The sequence below is a fragment of the Erinaceus europaeus genome, chromosome 18, assembly GCF_950295315.1.
Source record: "Erinaceus europaeus chromosome 18, mEriEur2.1, whole genome shotgun sequence".
Lineage (NCBI taxonomy): Eukaryota > Metazoa > Chordata > Mammalia > Eulipotyphla > Erinaceidae > Erinaceus > Erinaceus europaeus.
In genome coordinates, this window is record NC_080179.1 from 22,097,591 (window position 1) to 22,119,490 (window position 21,900).

Sequence of the window (21,900 nt, forward strand, 5' to 3'; positions counted from 1 at the left end):
AGAGAGGAATGAAACAAGAAAATATTTTTGTAGTGTTTCAGGAATAAAAGTATTTGGGGAATGTTTTCTAGAAAAAAAATTATTAATCAGTATGTTGGATTTTGTCACTCTTATTAACTGCTGTGTGCATTGTTTTTTATCCTGACAGATAAGAATGATAAAAATTCAAAGTAAGTAACTGTATCCATGTTCCATTGTCTGTTTTAGAATAAAGTCCTTACAGCCTTTATAATAGAAAAGAGACAAAGCAGTGACAATATCTTTATACACATTTTCCAAAAAATGATATCTATTATCCATTCTTTTACTCTTTCAAATACAGTTTGATTTCAGAAGTATTTTGCAATATTCTTCCTAGATTACATCCAAATCTTCCCAGTGCAGACATGAACCCCACTGAATTTCTGTCCTAATCTGAGCAATTATAATCTCATTGACACAGGGAAGGTACCTAAAACTCGAGTTCTTCTTTCAAATAGTAGAACCCTAAAATCCAATAATTAAAAAATATGATTAGCTATTTATTTTTAATCTTAATTGTTTAAATTTTCTTGTAAAACGAATTTCAACTGTGTACACGTTTGGTTTGAGGGGAAGACTGAGAAGGACGTTCATCTAGACTCTACCTGCAGGGGAGTCGCTTCATCAGCGGTGAAGCAGGTCTGCAGGTGTCTTTCTCTCCTCTCTGTCTTCCTTATTCTCTCCATTTCTCTCTGTCCTATCTAACAACAACAATAACTACAACAATAAGATAACAAGGGCAAAAAAAAGGGAATAAATAAATAAATGAATAAATAAACACTTTTTTAAAAAAAAAGAAAAGAGGGAGTCGGGCTGTAGCGCAGCGGGTTAAGCGCAGGTGGCGCAAAGCACAAGGACCGGCATAAGGATCCCGGTTCAAACCCCGGCTCCCCACCTGCAGGGGAGTCGCTTCACACAGGCGGTGAAGCAGGTCTGCAGGTGTCTTTCTCTCCCCCTCTCTGTCTTCCCCTCCTTTCTCCGTTTCTCTCTGTCCTATCCAACAACAACAACAATAATAACTACAACAATAAAACAACAAGGGCAACAAAAGGGAATAAATAAATAAAATAAAATAAATTAAAAAAATAAATAAATAAATAAAAAGAAAAAAAAGAAAAGAACACAACACTATCCTTATAAGCTCACATTTAAATGAGGGATATAATAAATACTGTGAGTACTTAAAATATATAGTGTGGTAGATTGTCCTGAGCTATCACTTTTCTAAGAATAGCAAAGAAAACCTAGAAATGGAGACATGAAGCAATAGGATAAGAAGGGACTGAAATTTTAACGCTGCTGGCAGGGCTGTGGTCTTCTGGTTGAGTGCACACATTACCAAGTGCAAGGACCTGAGTTTGAGACTGCTCCCTGCCTACAGGGGGATGCTTTACAAGTGGTGAAGTAGGTTTGTAGGTGTCCATCTTTCCCTCCTCCATCTCTCCCTCCATTCTCAATTTCTTTCAGCTCTATAAAATAAAATAGAAAGAAAAAAAGGGGCAGGAGGGGGAAAAGGTCACCGGAAGTGGTGGATTTGTAAGTGCTGGCACTGAGACCCAGCAATAACCCTGGTGGCAATCAAAAAAGTAAAAGAAAAAAAAAACTTTTAAATGGGAGTATGGACCGACCAGTCAACGCCCATGTTCAGCGGGGAAGCAATTACAGAAGCCAGACCTTCTACCTTCGGCAACCCTCAATGACCCTGGGTCCATGCTCCCAGAGGGATGGAGAATGGGAAAGCTATCAGGGGAGGGGGTGGGATATGGAGATTGGGTGGTGGGAATTGTGTGGAGTTGTACCCCTCCTACCCTATGGTTTTGTTAATTAATCCTTTCTTAAATAAATAAATAAATAAATAAATAACTTTTAAATAATGATTGACAAGACTATAAGATAATGGTACTGTTCCACACAGTTCCCATCACCAGAGTTTTGTGTTCCATCTCCTCCAGTGGGAGCTTCTCTATTCTTTTTTTTTTTAATTCCCTTTTTTTTTGCCTCCCTTTTTTATTGTTGTTGTAGTTATTACTGTTGTTGTTATTGATGTCATCGTTGTTGGATAGGACAGAGAGAAATGGAGAGAGGAGGGGAAGACAGAGAGGAGGAGAGAAAGACAGACACCTGCAGACCTGCTTCACCGCTTGTGAAGAGACTCCCCTGCAGGTGGGAGCCGGAGACTCTAACAGTGATCCTTACTTGGGTCCTTGGGCTTTGAGCCACTTGTGCTTAACCCGCTGCGCCACCACTTGACTCCCAGCTATCCTATTCTTAATACCCCTGGGAGTATGAATCAAAATTCTTTATGGAGTGCAGAAAGTGGAAGGTCTGGGTTCTCTAATTGCTTTTCTTCTGGACGTGGATGTTGGCAAATTGATCCATACCCTCAGCCTGTTTCTAGAAAGAAAAATTTAAAAGACTGTAGACAGGCCTCCCTTCACTCCACTGAGAAGGTGACTTTTGAGGAGAGGTTTAAATAGATAATGGAGGCATCTGAAGAAGAAAAAAAAAAGAGTATTCTGGCAAGAGGGAAAGGAGGCAGGTGATTGGGGAGACAGGACCTGGTGTCCACTAGGAGACTAATCGGAAAGGCAGTTGACCAGAGGCTGGCAAGATAGCTCACTGGAGAGAGCACTGGCTTTGCTCTGCACAAGGTCCACACTATAGCCCCTAGTGTAACTCACCACCTCATGTGGGAGGCCTAGTGCACTTGCGGAAGGTTTGGTGCAGTGATGTTTCTTCCCCCTATTTAAAAAAAAATGTTTATTTATTATTGGATAGAGACAGAAATTGAGAAGAAAGGGGAAATAGAGAAGGAGAGAGACAGAGACACCTGCAGCACTTATGAAGCAGGTGGAGCCCAGGAACTTGAAGCTGGGTCCTTGTGCACTGTAATGTGAGTGCTTAACCAGGTGCACCACTGCCTGGTCCCTATCCACCCCCCCCAATCTCTCTTTGTGCCTCTCTCTACCTGAAATAATTGACCTAGAGGGAAACCTTGGCTATGAAAATAAGTAAATAAATTAACTAGACAAATATACCTAATTGACCAGACTACAAGTTACCTTAAATTACTTAGAAAGGGTCTTGAAAGTCTATTCTGCAATGGAAGTTTAAGGCAGCCAAGTGCCAGACACAGTGCATGAAAGCATCCGGTAGCTGGTGGAGACACTGCCTTTAGCTGACCTAGTGGCTTAATTTTAGGAGGAGAGGGGCAAACAGTTGGATGGATACAAAGATAGAGCTTCTGTGAGTGACTTTGAGGATAAAGTTAAGAATATGGTAGGTAATTCGAGAACTTGGCATCAGTGGAACCTGGGCTAAACAGGGAAGGAAATAAAACTTTGATGGGGTAAGTGATTTTATGCAAAGGACTTATAGAATTTTAGATCTCAACCAAGGTTACAAGTGTGGAAGGAGAAAAGAAGGGGGAAAAGAAATTGCAGGGACTGTCTCAGAGTGCTGAGGGAGTAGAGTAATTCTTAGTGAAAGCAAGATCTAGGGTGTATTCAAGAACTGGTAACTCAGGTGAAGTAGAGATTTCTAGAACTGACAATAATAAAAAAAATTCTGTTAAGCAGAACTTCCTGAGAAATGAAATGGATAAGAAATACTGAGGGACAATGGTTTTATGGGAAGAATGTTGTTTACAAATGCATTTAATCATATCAATACTGTTTAATGTATGTAGTTGTTTTGGAAAGTTACAAGGAATCTTTAAATCAGCTAAACCAACCACCTCAATTTACCCATAAGGAAATACTGGCAGAAATATTGGTCAAGGGTCAAGACAGACATTCAATAGTTATTTGTCCATTGTAATATGTACGCTCAACCCAGTGCACCACCACCCAGCCCCTTCAATAATTATTTGTTCGTTTAACTGTATGTGCAAAGCACTGTTGATTTTCTCTCAAAATCTTCCCTAATAGGCTCAGTTCACTGAGGCTGAACCAATAGTGTAGATATATACTGAAATCTTGAAGTGTTCATCTGAAGAATGAAAGCCTGTTGTTAAGATACTAGGTTTGACTAGGAAATCTCAGTGGGGACTTTCCATTTGACTAAGAATAAATGATAAAATCACCACATGGGGAGAATTTTGCATTGTTTTGAAATGGATAATCTGTAAATGCTTATGTTTTCACTTTAGGCTGCAAGATGAAAAGGAAGGTGGCAGCAGTCAAGTTGGCTTCTTCCAACTGGTAATAAAACTAAACTGATTTATGACCTAAGCGATGCAATTGTGTGTTTTTCAGACCAACAGAGCATTATTATATCTCTAGTCATACAAATACCAAATGATTTTACTCATTTATGGTCTCTAAGAAAAGAAATAAAGCACAATACAAGGTGAATGCTCAATGAACATTCACAGCAGATAGGAGGACTCAGAAGGGGGAAGAGATGAGCACTATGGTAGAGTAAGGTGATGGTTTGAGCATTAACTATGCTGATACCTATCCTGAGGAAATACGGAAAAGTGCTCATTAACAGTAAAAGTACTGTAAATCAGCATTTCCTCAGGAAAGTAATATGGAAGTAGGGGAAATTTTTTAATCACATTGTCAGGTTTCAAAAGTATAGTGATCTCTTTTTCAGTCACAGACTTTGTGTGATAAGCATGCTGAATAATATTAGACTATGTTGCTGACTAAACACATACATTCTGTTTGGTAGATCAGAAAATTATCCTGGAAGGTATTCACTAAGCCCTTAATTACTATCCTGGTAAGGTAAATCATCAGAGTATAGACATGTTTATTTATTCTTATGACTAGTCTATAGAAGTTTTACAGTGTATGTACTTAAATTTGCATAGTCTAAAAGCATCTCTGGGAACTAAAAAGCTTTCTTCATTGTCATTATCAGTTCTGCAAGTTAACTTGTGCTCTCTGAATCTTGCACAGAATATGGCTGCATGACAATGGTGCTAGAGCCAGAGACAATTTTCCTCTTCAGCTGTGGATGATCAGTTGGGAACAAATGGCAGCTCTTAAGGCAAAGAGAATGACTAGGAAAGAAATAACATGAACTAACCCTGGGTTGAATTCTCTAAACAACTGATGTAGCATTTACCTTAATACAATTAGTGAGCAGTCTGTGGACCAGTTAAGATGATCACCATGAAATTTGGTGTTGAATACTATTTTTCAGACAATAGTGACTAAAATTAAATAGTCCTCCCAATTCTCCTGCTTTTCACCCATAGATGATCTCTGAATCCTTTGTTTTTCAAGTTTCGTTTTTCTTCATCGACTGACATTTGGCTGATGTTTATGGGAAGTTTATGTGCATTTCTCCATGGATTAGCCCATCCAGGAATGCTGTTAGTTTTTGGCACAATGACAGATGTTTTTATTGACTACGACACTGAATTACAAGAACTCATGATCCCTGGAAAAGTTTGTGTGAATAACACAATAATGTGGGCCAACAGTTCTCTCAACCAGAATGTGACAAATGGAACACGCTGTGGGTAGGCTGCTATTTAATTTTCTTTCCTCGTGTTTTAGATTATCGTCCAGGATGCATACCAGGGACTTTACTGACTGAGCTGCAGTGATATATAGCATCAGACAAAGATAAATTTATCAATGTTTTTTTATAAATGGTTCTGAATGAGTTTCTTATCAACCTGCTAGGTTTTTAAGCCCTAAGAAGAAGAAGAACAATGATCAACCACAAGATTGGAAACTCCCCACTAAATAGTGTTGCCCAAATTTAGCAGTTTTGTAGATTATAAGTTCAAGGTTGACACTGCCATCACTGGATGCTACTAGGAAGAGGACTCATGAATTTCAGTTGATCTCTTCTTCTCCTCCTGCCCTCCTCCCACTTCCTTTTCCCCTTTCTCTCCTGTTTTTTTTCTCATACCCTCTTGCCCCTTAGCTTTATTTTTCAAGTTTCATTTGACACCTGGCTCATGTTTATGGGAAGTTTATGTACATTTCTCCATGGGCTAACAAGTCCATAGGGAGCTTCTATGACTGTGGTTAGTGATCTCTTGATACACAGTCTGCTATAGGACTTGGGGGGGGGGGGGGAGGGAGGCTGTGAGTTTCAGGTGGTAGATGACTTTCAGTGAAAGAGTGCTGTGGTGCCAAGAACAGGACAGCCATGCAGACTTAGCCAGAGCTTACTGTGTTACAGCTTCCTTTGTGATAAGTCTGACCGAGTGCCTTGTAATCAGTGAGTCCACAGTATACTCAAAGCTGACTCACTGTCATGGCATGGACTTTGTAGCCTGCCTCATGCTGCCTCAGAGACAGAACAAGCTCATTTGCACGTATGAATGTACACATTCAGGTTTGAGAACCAGGAGCAGGGCACATCCTGTCTTGAAAGACCCTTGGAATGACTCTCCCAAGTGAATATATATATATAAAGAATATATATATGTATATATATATATACATATATATATAATATATATTCTTTTTTTTTTGCCTCCAGGTTATTGCTGGGGCTTGGTGCCTGCACTACAAATCCACTGCTCCTGGAGGCTATTTTTTTCCCCTTTTGTTGCCATTGTTGTTTATTGTTGTTGTTATTGCTGTCATTGTTGTTGAATAGGTTAGAGAGAAATCCAAGAGAGGATGGGAAGACAGAGAGAGGGAGAGAAAGACCTTCAGACCTGCTTCACTGCTTGTGAAATGACTCCCCCCCTGCAGGTGGAGAGCCGAGGCTCAAACCGGGATTCTCATGCCGGTCTTTGTGCTTTGTGTGAATTTATAATTTTACACCTCCATTTTAAAAGTGATTTATACATTTGGTTCCATATTATGAGCAGACACTTCTCAATCATTAGCATTCTTTTATCATAGAATATCCTCTTAGAATTTTTCATTTATTCACTTATGAAACCAAAGCTTGCTGAACACCAGTTATATACGAGAAACTAAATGGAATGATAGTTGATGTGATACAGTGCTACTTAAGTATCATAACCCTCAACTTCATGGAGTTTAGTGCTAGTTAGTGAGACTACCATTCAAGCAATGACTATTCAAATAAATATATAGTTACAAACTGGTTGATGCTTGACAGAAAAGTACAGCATAACATACAATGTTCACAATTATCCTTTGAAAATAGCAAGTCCATTCATTAGAAATAACTTGCCTAATGTTTAATATGTACATTTTTCCCCTAAATTTGAGAGTTTATTGTTATGTGTAAGATTCAGAACATCTACCCCAAAGATGGCCTTCTATGACATTACATACAAGTCTTTAGTCTACGTTAGATAAAAGGGTGGGGGACATAGAAATTTGATGGTGGGTCTGGTGTGGAATTATACTCTTTAATCTGATAGTCTTGCAAACCACTATTAACTATATTATTTGAATAATATGAGAGAGGACCAGAGAATTGCTGGCCAGGAAAGGCTGTACCTTGTCATTCAAGAGACCCATACTTGAGTCCCAGAACCACAGGGCAGATGCAAAATCAGCAGAGAGATGACTTACCAATGCTCCCCCACCATGAGAAGAATTTATGCATGGTAATGACTCAGACTCTGAGAACAAAGAAAGAAAAAGAAACATACACTTTGTCATTTTTCTTAATTTTGAGGATCGGAACTGTCATCAACTAATAAGGTTGATTGATTTTTCTTTTTTTTTTTTTTAACCTTTTTAAAATTATCTTTTTTTTTCTAGATAGGGACAGTCAGAAATAGAGAGGGAAAGGGGAGATAGAAAGGGAGAGAGACAGAGAGATACCTGCAACCTTGCTTCACCACTCGAAAAGCTTTCCCCCTGCAGGTGGGGGCCAGGGGCTCAAATCCAGGTCCTGTACTCAACCAAGTCTGCCACTGCCTGGCACTTAACTGATTTTTCTAATTACAAAATTTCATATTTCCTGAAAGCAATTTCAGAGTATTCTCCTCAGTCCCTAACCCCTTACAGTCCTAAACCTTGTGCTGCTGCAGAATAATAGCTTGACTGAAAAGGATGACTTTGAGCTTTTCACTATTTCCCACACATTTGAGTTCCCACCTTGGAAATTGTCCTGATGAGTAAAGCTTTATGGGTTGTAGTCAATAGAAAGACCGGGCAGATTGCTTTTCTCCCTCCATGCAGAGATGACTCACACATTATGCACTTTATACTATGAGCTGAAGGTGTGGACAAGCTGGCTAAAAGGTGACAATTGTCCTCTTGATTCCCATCACACATCTTCCTACTTTTCAGAACCCTGTGTCTAACAGTGACTACTCTATCATGATACACTGAATTCAAGTGAAAGCAGCTGCAGGGAAAAAACAAACAAACAAACAAACAAAAAAACACTGCATTTCCATGTAGGGTCTACTGGCTTCTACCAATTGCTGGTTAATCATTTCATCAGCCCCAGAATCTCTGCCTGTGGACAGGAAAGGGGTAGGGATCTTTGCAGTGATTGCTCTCATGAGGTCTGTTGAGGGATTTTTCTGGATTACTTATAATTCTTCAGAATAAAATGTCTTAGGCATATAATAAAAATATAAATATTTTAAATTCATCTTTGGTACATTCTTTCTTTGACCTTGATCCTACTAGTCTTAATATTTTCCTCTTCTTTTGAAGGCTGCTGGATATTGAAAATGAAATGATCAAATTTGCCAGTTACTATGCTGCTGTTGCTGCTGGAGTACTTGTGACAGGATATATGCAAGTCAGTAGTGATCCCATTTGATTTATAGGCCAATGGTGGGCTCTTAAATTTCCCAGTTACTCTGAATGCAAAGTGTACTTACTCTTCAACTTTTCAGTTACTCGGAGTGCAAAGTGTATCCTTCATTTCTAAGTTACTAGAATGCAAAATAACCTCTAGCTTTCCAGAAACCCTAAGGGTACCTCTTTACTTTGAGACATCTGGGGTGGGTTCTTTTCTGGTGGGAAGAAGGATGCAATAAGTCATAGACAGAGAGAAAGAATAGCCTTTTATTTTTAGTTCTAAATTCAAAAATACACATTGTGGCTCCTTTTATAGAGGGAATATAAGTAACCTTAAGAAAGTGGGCATGGAGATTTGGAGGAAAGAAAAATCCACTTTCTTTTTGTCTTTGGTTTCTAAAGCCTAAAAGGAAAACTGCATTTTTATCCCTAAGTCTGTAAGCCAAATCTAGAGTATAATCTACATCATGGAAAGGTTTGAAGTTACCTAATCCTAATTAAGGAAATCTTTTCCTCTAAAAAGAGAAGAGATTACCCAATAAAAAGAGATTACCTTTGCAATGCTAAATGTTTCTTGATTCATTTCCAGATATGTTTCTGGGTAATTGCAGCTGCTCGGCAGATACAGAAAATGAGAAAAGTTTATTTTAGGAAAGTAATGAGGATGGAAATAGGATGGTTTGACTGCAATTCAGTAGGAGAGTTGAATACAAGGTTTTCTGAGTAAGTATCTGGTAGCCTATTTTGATGTTTGTGTAATTCTTCAGTAAGGAAAATCTTGCTTCTAAATTAAATAATGATGTAAAACACACTTTTCAAGTTCTTTCTTTTAAGTTGGGCTTTAATAAGTAACACAGTTTTCTGTAGGCAATGCCTTCTCAAGTATGATAATTACATATCAAAAGCCAGGACAGTATAACTTGGTTTTTATGTTCTTGAGGAACATTTCAGATATGAAGTTTATGGACCAGAATTAAAAGACATGGGGTTATTTGACTTCAAAAGGATAATTTCAGAGCTGTCTTAATCAATGTATCTACAAAGAAAATAGTAGGTTAGAACTGAATATCTTGCTCTGTCTGTTGAGGCATTATTACACGTAAAAACAAGACCCAGAAATCCAAGAGTCTGAAAAAGTGGATTTGAATTCCGTTTGCCCCTAAATGCTAGTTTGGGTCATCAGTAGCTTCATAGGAATTATGAATGAGCAGCAGTTCATTAAACACCATTGAATCCTATTGAATTGAACTGGAATTCTTCTGAAAGACAGTGGTCAGTGAAGATAAAAGCAGACTGAATGTTGAATTCCACCACTCTCTCTGCCTCTTTCTTACAGTGATCCTGAAGCACCTTACTAGAATACAATTGTCTGAGCTCTGAGTAATGTCTTACTTCCTGTGCTTATTATCAAGCCCTTAAGCCCAGTTTGCTCCATGTGGACAAGAGAGAACAGAAATGTTCTTTGGGGCATGGATGTAGTGGAGTTATTATCAACTAATATTCTGGAGCACATGCCCTAGACAAGACATAATGATAAACTTCAGAACTGCTCTCAAGAACTTTGAAGATAAAGAGTACAAGCAAAGAAATAATTAGATCTAATATATACTGATTACTTATTATGGACTGGTATTGCTTTATGTACTTTGCATACATTAACTAACCCTTATTACCTATTAAAGGAGATTCTGTTATTCTCATTTCACACTTGAGGAAATGGAGGTATGGAAAAGTAAAGTATCATGCCCAAGAGCTTGTATTTTAATTCTTAGTCTGGTTCTAGTCTGCCTACAAGCAAAGTACAACATTGCATACAACTGCATGGATATTCCTACGGAAACGCAGGGTAGACAACAGTACTTCTTCCTAGGGACTATATTATAAAAAGTCTCATGAATTCAGTGGCATGTAAGGAGAATATCGAGGGTGACATATTTAGCATGTATAAGGAAGGAAGCACTCTTTTGGATTGAACAGGAATATTAGATATGAGAAGGTTTTCAAAAGTCTTTCCTGGCCTGGAGCAGATAGCTTTTGGGAAAACTGATTAAAGGACAAGCTTATTTGATTGTGAGGGGAGGGGGCTGATAGCATTCCAAAAGGTGACACATTTTCCAAGATGTGAGTGATTGATAGGTTTCCCAAGACTGGTGTGTTACAATGATAAAAGTGTTTAGAAAGAAAAAGCTGAAATTACTTAGCAAACCATTTGAATTGAATCCAATTCAGCTGGAGTGACCTTAACCCCTCTTGTTTCCAGTGATATTAACAAAGTCAATGATGCCATTGCTGACCAAATGGCTGTTTTCATTCAGCGCATGACAACCAGCCTCTGTGGGTTCCTGCTGGGATTTTTCCAGGGGTGGAAGCTGACGTTGGTCATCATCTCTGTCAGCCCTCTCATTGGGGTTGGAGCAGCCATCATTGGTCTGGTAAAAATGCCTTCTTTACTTCTCTCTGTGTACTTTGAGAAATAGCTCAAACTGAGAAGCTTTCTTCCCTTTTTCAGAGTATGATTAGTCACCATCATCATCATCACCACTTTTATTTATTTGACTTGATTATCATTTGGTATCAAATAATCTCCCATAAACCAAAGATGACTGATTTTTTTTTTATAGCACAAATATTATTGTGTTACTCTGAAGAACAACTACATTAATTGAGCACCCTGGTACTTAACTTTTTTTTAACCACCAGAGCACTGCTCAGGTCTGACTTATGGTGGTGCTGGGGATTGAAATTGGGATCTTTGGTGCCTTAGGCATGAAAATCTTTTTGCCATAACCATTGTGCTATTTCCACAGCCTTAGGAGCTTCATATATCTCAAATCTCTATACCAATTTTATAAAGTACTCATAATACTTACAATACACAAAAAAGAAGTTCTGAGGTCAAAGGGACTTATGTGGGAGTGCTCAAGTAGTGAATGACAGAATAGAATTCAAATTCATTCAAGGGCACTTGAGTCCAAATCCTCACTGACTCTCCCTCTCTCTCTTAGTATCTTATTTATTTATTTATTTATTTATTATTGGATAGAGACAGAGAGAAATTGAGACGAAAGGGGGGAGATAGAGAGGGAAAGACAGGAGCTTTCCCCTGCAGGTGGAGGCCAGAGGCTATAACCTGAGTCCTTGTTCACTATAATCTGTGCACTGAATGAACCAGGTGCACCATTGCCTGGCCCCTCTCACTAACTATAAAAATGCCTATTACTGCTCAAGATGTCCCAAGCTCAGTTGCTTCCCTCAACAAAGTCCAACAAATGTACCCAGGAAAGGAACAAGCACAGCAGATTTCTGCAAGACATTTGTTGCAAATACAAAATATTTCTGCAGTAACCATTATGTTCTTCACTTCGTCCAACCAGCTTCAAAGTAAGTGATCACCTGGCCCATCCTGAACAGTATCCAAGTCTTCCTTGTTATCAGGTATACAGGTCCAGACAAAATGGATAGTAGGAATTTTGGATCATCTCACCTAAACAAACATCCCCAAGGACTGCGACATTTTTATTTATTTGTAAAGCAGTCATGTTAACTAACAGTTCATGGGATCAAGTACACTACAAATTGGCTGAAAATTAGAATAGAATTCAGGTGAAAAGAGGCACACGTGTACTTAAGTATCCTCGAGCAGCAAATACTGATCTCTTTCTTTTTAAATTTTTTATTTATGTACTTATTATTGGATAGAGACAGAGAGAAATTGAGCAGGGAGGAAGCGGGGATAGAGAGGGAAAGAGGCAGACAGATACCTGCAGCCCTGCCTTACCACTCATGAAGCTTTCCCCCTGCAGGTAAATCTGGGTCCTTGCACACTGTTCTATGTATGTTTAACCACCTGGCCCTGCAAGTACTGATCTCTGTGAAATTTTCCAGCAAAATATTCTCTACATATTAAGAAAGAATGTTTTCTTATTTATTTATTTAAGAAAGGATTAATTAACAAAACCATAGGGTAGGAGGGGTACAACTCCACACAATTCCCACCACCCAATCTCCATATCCCACCCCCTCCCCTGATAGCTTTCCCATTCTCTATCCCTCTGGGAGCATGGACCCAGGGTCATTGTGGGTTGCAGAAGGTAGAAGGTCTGGCTTCTGGAATTGCTTCCCCGCTGAACGTGGGTGTTGACTGGTCGGTCCATACTCCCAGTCTCTGCCTCTCTCTTTCCCTAGTAGTGTGGGTCTCTGGGGAAGCTGAGCTCCAGGACACATTGGTGGGTTCTTCAGTCCAGGGAAGCCTGGCTAGCATCCTGATGACATCTGGAACCTGGTGACTGAAAAGAGGGTTAACATACAAAGCCAAACAAATTGTTGAGCAATCATGGACCCAAAGCTTGGAATAGTGGAGAGGAAGTGTTAGGGAGGTATTCACTGCGAACTCTAGTGTACTTCTGCTTTCAGGTATATATTTTGCAGTAGTTTATGGATACGTGTGAACATATGCTCTCTCTCACAGAAACTAGTGTATATCTAGGTTTTGGGACTTTGTTAGAAAGTGAACCACCTGAGATGGAATTAGAGTATACTATGAAAGGAAAGGTCTCACCCGAGTAATGAAGCTGAAGGGTTGTCATTCCATACCTGAAGTCTCTGGACACAGTCTGAAGTGAAGCATGTTGAGGTGGCCATCGTTGGTTAGGTTGTGATCGGCAGATGCAATATTATTTGATATGGATTGGGAGAGGCGTATGGGAAAGTGGGCCCTATACAATGGTTCTAGGACTGGGGGAAGTAGGGGCTCTATAGTGGAGATGTGAGGTTCCTGCTGTCTTAGGGTTCCAAAAGACAATCGATAGTTAATGTTATCATCACATTATTTGGTAATTGGGTTAACTTTGAAAAGTCCTTTTGTTAGGGTTTGCTGTACAGTACCCAGTATCTTGTATATAGCTGTGCTATTGGTTGCTTCTGATCTACTTGGTCTAGGCTTTTGAGAGAGTCTGCATATCAATTACACAGCCTATATATTGAAAAGATTCAGTTTGTGTTTTGAAAAACTTTGAGACATACAATTGATTTTCCCCCTCTCATATTAATTAACTAGTGGTTTATATGACTACATTTTACTAGGAGTGTACATAAACACCATTCCCACCACCAAAAGACTGTGGCCCATCCCTCCCACCCACTCCCACCCCCCACTGTTCCAGGAAGCTGCATGTCTACCCGTCACCACAGGGTTTTTACTCTGGTGCCCTACTTACAGTTTGGTCAGGTCCTGCTTTTAGTTTCCCTTTCAGATCTTCTTCCTCAACTTCTGTTGATGAGTGGGATCATCCCATACTCATCTTTATCTTTCTGACTTAGCTCACTTAACATAATTCCTTCTAGCTCTGTCCAAGATGGGTCAGAGAAGGTGGGTTCATTGTTCTTGATAGCTGCATAGTATTCCATTGTGTATATATACCACAGCTTTCTCAGCCACTCATCTGTTGTTGGGCACCTGGGTTGCTTCCAGGTTTTAGCTATTATGAATTGTGCTGCTATGAACATAGGAGTACACCCCTCTTTTTGGTTGGGTGTTATGGAGTCCTTGGGGTATAAGCCCAGGAGAGGAATTACTGGATCATATGGAAGGTCCATGTCTAGCCTTCTGAGAGTTTTCTAGACTGCTCTCCACAGAGGCTGTACCAATGTACATTCCCACCAGCAATGTAAAAGGGTTCCTCTGTCCCCACAACCTCTCCAGCATTTGTTGCTGCTGTCCTTTTTGATGTATGCTATTCTTACAGGAGTGAGGTGGTATCTTAGTGTTGTCTTAATTTGCATTTCTCTGACAATCAGTGACCTAGAGCAGTTTTTCATATGTTTGTTAGCTTTTTGGATCTCCTCTGAGGTGAATGTTTTGTTCATATCCTCTGCCCATTTTTGGATGGGGTCATTTGCTTTTTTGCGGCTAAGTTTGCTGAGCTCTTTATATATTTTGGTGATTAGTTTCTTGTCTGATGTATGGCATGTGAAGATCTTCTCCCATTCTGTGATGGGTCTCTTCGTTTGTTTAATAGTTTCTTTGGATGTGCAGAGGCTTTTCAATTTGATGTAGTCCCATTGGTTTGTTTCTGCTTTAGTCTTCCTTGCAATTGGGTTTGATTCATCAAAGATGTCCTTGAGATGTAGGTGGGAAAGTGTTTTACCAATGTTTTCCTCTAAGTATTTGATTGTTTCTGGTCTGACATCTAGGTCTTTGATCCATTTGGAGTTGATTTTTGTTTCTGATGAGATAAAGTGGTTCAATTTCATTCTTCTTCATGTTACAACCCAGTTTTCCCAGCACCATTTATTGAAGAGAGCCTCCTTTTTCCATTTAATCCTTTGGGCCCCCTTATCAAAGATTAGATGTCCATAGGTGTAGAAGGAATGTTTTCTACAGTCCACTTGCTATACTACTTAAGCATTGCTCGGATAATATATAGTAATATAACAGTTAAAAAATTCTCACTTTATTTAATTAAGTCACCAACTGGTTTTACCATCTGGCTCAAGAAAAATAAATTGAATCTGCCCAAAACTCAGCTGATCATCTTAAAAATAAGGATAATATGTCCCAAAGTTGTTCTGATGAATCCAGGCATAACCCATGTTAGCATGGTGCCTTGCACTGAATTGATTGTGTAAGAGATATCAGCTTTCATTTTTTTTTCCAACCCACTCCATCAACCTAGTTGCACAAGAAACATTCCTTCTTAGTATGTTGCCACTGCACTCCAAGAAAGCCTCAGCTTTTGCAGAGAGTTTTCAGGAAATCTGAAAATGCTTGATTCAATTCCCTTCCCCATGCAGTTAACATTTTTTTTTTCTGTAAACTTACAACAAACTATTACACACACACATCACAGTTCAACATGTTGGAGACCAACAACTCAGTTCTTGTTAACTTGTTTCTAAACAGAATCAAGTTACAGGTTCTTTTGTAATCTTAGAGCCCATATTTCATCTTCATGCAAACTTGTCATTGACTTGGAATGTTGTAGCTTTGCTCTGGATTCAGGTCTGTACGTGTTAGTACAAGCAACCTCCTCAAGTACAGTTCAACAGCAGGGCAAAAAAAAAAAGTGGAAGGGGAATATATGATCTAATAGATATTATTATGGCTTTTGCATGCCTTTGCCTGACTTTTACACTTATTATGAGATGCATCAGCAATTAAAATCAAGTTCCCACTATACATCTCTTAAGCTCCTATAATAGTTCAATTGAAACACCCTCAGATTGTTTAGTGAACCATTACAATAAAAACTGGTAACATTCACAGCTATTTACTTTTCTCATTACTGTGCTGTTAATACATATTTCAGAACTAAGTTAGAATAGGACTATGGTAAAAACTAATGTTATCCAAAACATTCAAATTCATTTTTTTTTTGTGTGTGTGACTAGAGAACCACTCAGCTCTTGCTATTGGTGGCTCTGGGTGCCAAGCCTCTGCTTCCTCATACAGAAATTCTGTGAACAATCCCCTTGTTCTGCCAAATTAAAATTTTAATATTGATAAAAATCTCTTCATTTTTCTCATTGTGACTTTTTAAAGTTACAAATTTTATAAAATATAGACTTATAAGATAAATATAGTAAATTATGTCTTAAGTATCTTAAAATTGTTTGAGATTGTGTTTGGTAAGTATTTTGATGCAAAAAGCTTAGAAGAATTATTGAAAGAAAAATTCCCTTTTCTTGAGTACTATACATGCTTTTAGGCTTTGCAGTCAGTTGATCTTCTTATGTGGTTTACTTCTCTCATTTTTTGTTTGTCAATCTGTGTCATGGATTACTTTGTTGACTTAGTCTACCTGGGACACAGTTCATACCGAATTTTGGAAAAAATAACTTGCTTATCATTGAGGGTAATTTTTTTTGTAAAATGCAAAACTAGTTCATTGAGAGCCCCTTGGAGGCTCGATGAAATTTACTTGGGTGTTCATCTATAAAGTAAACAGTCATCTTTGTCCAATACCAATGAAATATGACATGGTCTGACTTTAAAGTAAGGGTCATTAGACCCTTACTCTAGTGACTTAACACTGTGCTCTCACAGAACACTCTGCTCAGGAATTTATTTGTAAGAGGGTTTCTGAGGTTGATTTTTTTTTTAAATTAGTGATTTACTAGTGATTTACATGATTATAAGATAATAAGGGCATGGTTCCACACCATTCCCGCCACCAAAGTCCTGTACCTCCCACCCTCAGTGATAACTCCCATAGTTCTCCCAAGGTCTTCAAGATGTGTTGACTACTAATTGTTTTTCCAAGTTCATGTGTTTCAATTCTCTATATTTCACATATGAGTGAAACCATCCAATGGCTGTCCTTCACTTCCTTCCTTACTTCACTAAGCATACTCACCTCCAGTTCCATCCATATTGTCCGAAAGGAGAGCATACTATCAGTGTATCTGAAACTCACTTTGAATGGAGTACTTTTGATGTGTGCCTCAATGTTTGAGTCTTTCCTAGCTGAACACTGCAACAGTGAGAACCATGTCTCACACCAAACCACATCACATGTTTATGCTGCTAAATGAATCACTGAATGAATGACAAGCTGACTTGCATGGTCCTCATAATTTCTTTTATTCTTTTGGATTTTAGAGTGTGTCCAAGTTTACTGACCTTGAATTGAAAGCCTATGCCAAAGCGGGGTCAGTGGCTGATGAAGTCATTTCAGCTATGCGAACAGTGGCTGCTTTTGGTGGTGAGAAAAAGGAAGTTGAAAGGTTGGTTAATTGAAATGTCTGCTATTTTCTGAACATCACCATTTGGCATGCTATCCCAAATCTTTCCATCTTGTACAAAGTAGTAGTAGATCCGTCTTGTCCTATAGTGCTCTGATGGAACTTTTGTTCAAGAGGTAACTAGGGGCCAGGTGGTGGTGCGCCTGGTTGAGAGCACATGCTACAGTGCACAAGGACCTGGTTGAGAGCACATGCTACAGTGCACACAGGTTCAAGCCCTGGTCCCCACCTGCAGGGGAAAGCTTTGCAACATGTGCGCTTAACCCATTGCACTACCGCCCGACCCCCAGGAAAGCTTCATGAGTGGTGAAGCAGGGCTGCAAGGGTCTCTCTGTCTCTCTCCCTCTCTATCTCTCCCTTCCTTCTCTATTTCTGGCTGTTTCTATCCAATAAATAAATAAATAAATAAATAAAGATAATAAAAAATAAAAAAAATTTAAGCAGATGAAGAGTTGGGGGGGTCTCCATTTTGTAGATAGCTAGTAGGCCTATTTTAGTTCTATTCCAAAGGGCCTTTGACTATACTAGTTTTTTTTTTTTTTTTTCCCTGAGCCTGAAGATTTGGAGTTCTGATGGTGGGAATTGTGTGGAATTGTACCCGTCTTATCCTATCATTTTTGTCAATGTTTCTTTTTTATAAATAAATAAATAATAAAAAAATTAAGCAGAGGAGTTTTAATGGACAAAGTCACCAGGAGTCCTAACACTTTTGTTATCTGCTTCTGAAGTTATTATAGTGGATAACATTTTGATCTACTCTATTTTTTTATTTTTTTGATAGGACAGAGAGATATTGAGTGGGGAAGTGATGATAGACAGGGAGAGAGAGAGGTACCTATTATACTGCTTCACCACTCAAGAGGACCCCCTCCACAGGTGGGGGTTTGATCCCGGGACTTTGCATATTGTAACATGTACACTCAACCAGGTAAGCTACTGCCTGGCTCCTATAGTTGATGATTTTTAGAAAGTCACCTGGTGGTATATATCACACATATTGTATGCCATGTCAGTTTGGTGCCATTAAGACCTACATGATCCAAAGAATTATTCTATGATCTCTACTGAACACTGAATAAATTCAATTTATTTAGATTCTGTGCTGTATGATTCTTATAAAGTCTGATAAGATTTCCATGCTATAGAGCAAAACTGAGCATTGGTGTATTATAAAACATCACTGTGGGAGACTAATTCTTAGCAAAAATAAAGATATAAATGACAAAACAGCACAGTTGTCAAAAATTGGACTTTGTTTTTTCTTCCATTTATCTTTTATGTGCTAAGCACAAATTTCAGAAAATAGTTACCAACTTAAGTTCTTCCTTTATGTGTTGTAGATCTAGCATGATGTCATGATCAATTATTACCAAATTCACCAAATGAAAAGTATTTTCAATCTTTAATTTTTTACTTTTGTCATTTTTATTAGGAAAATAATGATTTATAAGACAGTGGTCACATGAGTACAATATCTTATCTCCCTGTGATAGGTGTCTGTACACCACTCCCACCAGGAACTTAGATTCTTGGCCATTGGGGACATTTTACCTTTTGCTCTTTATTTATTTATTTTTTGTAAATCAATTACCTTATTAAATATGAACTCTTTTAGTAGTTCATTTCCTCCACCATAAAATATATCCATGGCCTTTTATCTTTAGAAAAGGAGGAAGTATAAATGTGTTTTAAGTAGCAACAACCACAGACAGGACTTCAGTTTGTATCCTGTGAAATGATGAAAGTCCTTCCTGTATTTATTTTTTGAGGTATAGGAAGGCAGTTAAATAATGCTTGCACTGCCGTTAAGGACTAGTCATAACACAGTGGAATCTTAGTGCTTGGATTGAATTTCCACATAATTATCCTAATTCATGAGTGTGAACCTGTCCTGTCATATTAAAACACAGTATTCCTGGTCACAATGCACTAGTTAGCTGCATGTGGCTGAGCTGGTGCAAATAATTGCTTCAAACCTGGTGGAACATGGTTGCATCATTTTCTGATAGAAAGTCGGCTGTGTGGCCTAATGAAACAAGCCAAGCACACATAGTACTAGATCTACCATGCTCATTTATGTTGAAAATTCTTTTCTCTTGGGGCAAGGCTGACTCCACTGCTACACATCCAATAATCAGTAAGGAGACTTGTTGAATATTATCTTTCAACATGTTTCACATTAAAACTAACTTCAAAGAACTATACAGAAGTCGTCATCCCCCCATCAACCCCTCCCTCAGCCCCTAAAGTGTCTCAGTGTTTGGAGTGATTTTATAGTCATTGAATAAAATGGTGATACTATAGCCTATTTTAAACACTCCAACTTTGAGCAGCCGCTAGTGCAAGAGACTCAAATGTTTTCTCTTGATAGATATGAGAAAAATCTTGTGTTTGCCCAACGCTGGGGAATAAGAAAAGGAATAGTGATGGGATTCTTTACTGGATTTATGTGGTGCCTCATCTTCTTATGTTATGCACTGGCTTTCTGGTATGGCTCCAAACTTGTCCTGGATACTGGAGAATATACAGCAGGAACTCTTGTCCAGGTACTTACATCCTGATGGTTGAGACATAAATATTTCCTGTTGGCATCTGAAAAGAGTCTATGGTTATATGTGAATTTTTGTGAGTGTGTGTGTGTGCTAATGCTTTAATGGATTCCATCTGTAGAAACAGGCAAACTGGGGGCCAGGCAGTGGCACATCTGGTTAAATGTACATAAGAATTTGGGTTAGAGCTGCCCCCCACAACACACACCACAGGACTTCAGTTTGTATTCTGTGAAATGATCAAAGTTCTTCCTGTATTTACTTTTGTTATGTTATTATGTTATGCAGGGGGTCTCTTCTCAAGTGGCAAAGCAAGGCTGCAAGTGTCTATATTTGTCTCCCTCTGTTTCCCTTTTCCCTCTCAATTTCCCTCTGTCCTATTCAATAAAAATGGGGGAAAAATGGCCACCAGGAGCAGTGGATTCGTAGTGCCAGCGCTGAGCCTCAAAGACAATCCCGGAGGCCAAAAAGAAAGGAAAAAGAAGAAAAAAAGAAAGAATCAAGCAAAACGTATGAATTTATAAGCAAAGGGATGTTGAGCATTTGAATTTTCAAGACTTGAGATTTAATGATTTCCAATTAATGGATTCTTCTGACCGAATCCAAAAGATAACATGCCACTAAAATTTAAAGGCAATAATGTCTTAGCTGAAAGTTAGCATTTCATAGAGCTGTATTTAATAAAAGTATCATGTATGTGCTAACAGACATATTTATGAGCATAATGAGTTACTGAAATGCTAAGTCAGTAATAGCCAATAGTTTCCTAAACCAAACATGGAAAGAAGATTCTTTTCTTGCTGACCTGTGCCATAGTTACTTAATTTTGCAGTATCCTTTCAGGTTTTCATTTTTTCATTTTTGTGGGCATACAAGATATTACCTGTGGCAGTGTTAAGCCAGTGCCCCTGCCTTGTCTTACTCATCCTTTTAGAACCTGTAGAAAGACATATGAAGTGATGGCTTCTAAAGCTAAGCTGAGTGGAGGATTGATGCAAAACTTTTAAATCTCCATTGAGTCAGTTTAGACTTTAGACCAGGGGTGAGTGAACTATAGTCCATAAACCAAATCCAAACTTTTTGCACAGTTTTGTAAATAAGGCTTATTGGAATGCAGTCACAATTATTTGTATTGTTTTTGTACCACATTATAGGGGATTAATTGCTTCAGAGCCCATATGGCCTGAGAAGTCTAAAGTATTTACTATCTGGCCCTTTACAGAAACTCTTTGCTGACCCTGATCATGTGGGAAGGCTTCCTTTGCCCAGGTAGGAAGACCTTTGGTTAAGGCTGTACTATGACAGTTGGAGCAGATAAATATTGCGTTTGCCAATCTTTGGAACAGCCTAACTAAATGAAGTGTTTTTATTGTTTCAGTGACCCTTTAACCAGAAAACCATTAGAGGGCCATTTACATAATGAGTTAAATTGCTATATCACCATTCTAACCTGTATTATGTCTACATGGTATTTTGCTTAGAGCTGTTGCTCACTTCAAAACATTTTCTTAAATAATAATGGTCCGAAAACTAGAGATGCTTCACAGGGAAAATAAAAATGCATCTGGTATTTGCAAAGGGTGATTTGAGGCCTGGGAGATAGAGCAATGACTGCGTGCATGCAACACGTCTGGGGTTTGGTTTCCAGTACCAATAGCCAGAGTTGAGAAGTGCTTGGGGAAAAAAGAGAGAAAGAAAGCAAAAGAAAGAGAAAAGAAGAGGGAGGAAGAGTGGGTGATTGGGCGGTAGCGCAGCGGTTTAAGCAAACACGGCACAAAGCGCAAGGACTGGCAGAAGGATCCCGTTTCGAGGCCCTGGTTTTCTACCTGCAGGTCTGCCCGTGTCTGTCTTTTTCTCCCCCGTTTCCTCTCCTCTCTCGATTTCTCTCTGTCCTATCCAATAACAACAACAACATCAGTGGCGACAAT

General features: G+C 38.8%; 1 protein-coding gene across 4 annotated transcripts in view; it reads left to right on the plus strand.

The window, feature by feature from the left end:
* Window positions 1-21,900, plus strand: part of ABCB11 (ATP binding cassette subfamily B member 11) — a 90,306-nt gene that overhangs the window by 14,347 nt on the left and 54,059 nt on the right. For 3 of the 4 annotated variants that reach the window (XM_060177759.1, XM_016195310.2, XM_007539307.3), the window contains exons 3-10: window positions 149-170; window positions 4,172-4,223; window positions 5,259-5,497; window positions 8,592-8,679; window positions 9,271-9,404; window positions 10,942-11,113; window positions 17,281-17,405; window positions 19,795-19,969. In XM_060177759.1, coding sequence (XP_060033742.1) covers window positions 149-170; window positions 4,172-4,223; window positions 5,259-5,497; window positions 8,592-8,679; window positions 9,271-9,404; window positions 10,942-11,113; window positions 17,281-17,405; window positions 19,795-19,969 — 1,007 coding nt within the window. Of the gene's footprint in view, window positions 1-148; window positions 171-4,171; window positions 4,224-5,230; window positions 5,498-8,591; window positions 8,680-9,270; window positions 9,405-10,941; window positions 11,114-17,280; window positions 17,406-19,794; window positions 19,970-21,900 lie in introns of all 4 variants that reach the window. The other variant, XM_060177760.1, reaches the window with a different exon arrangement.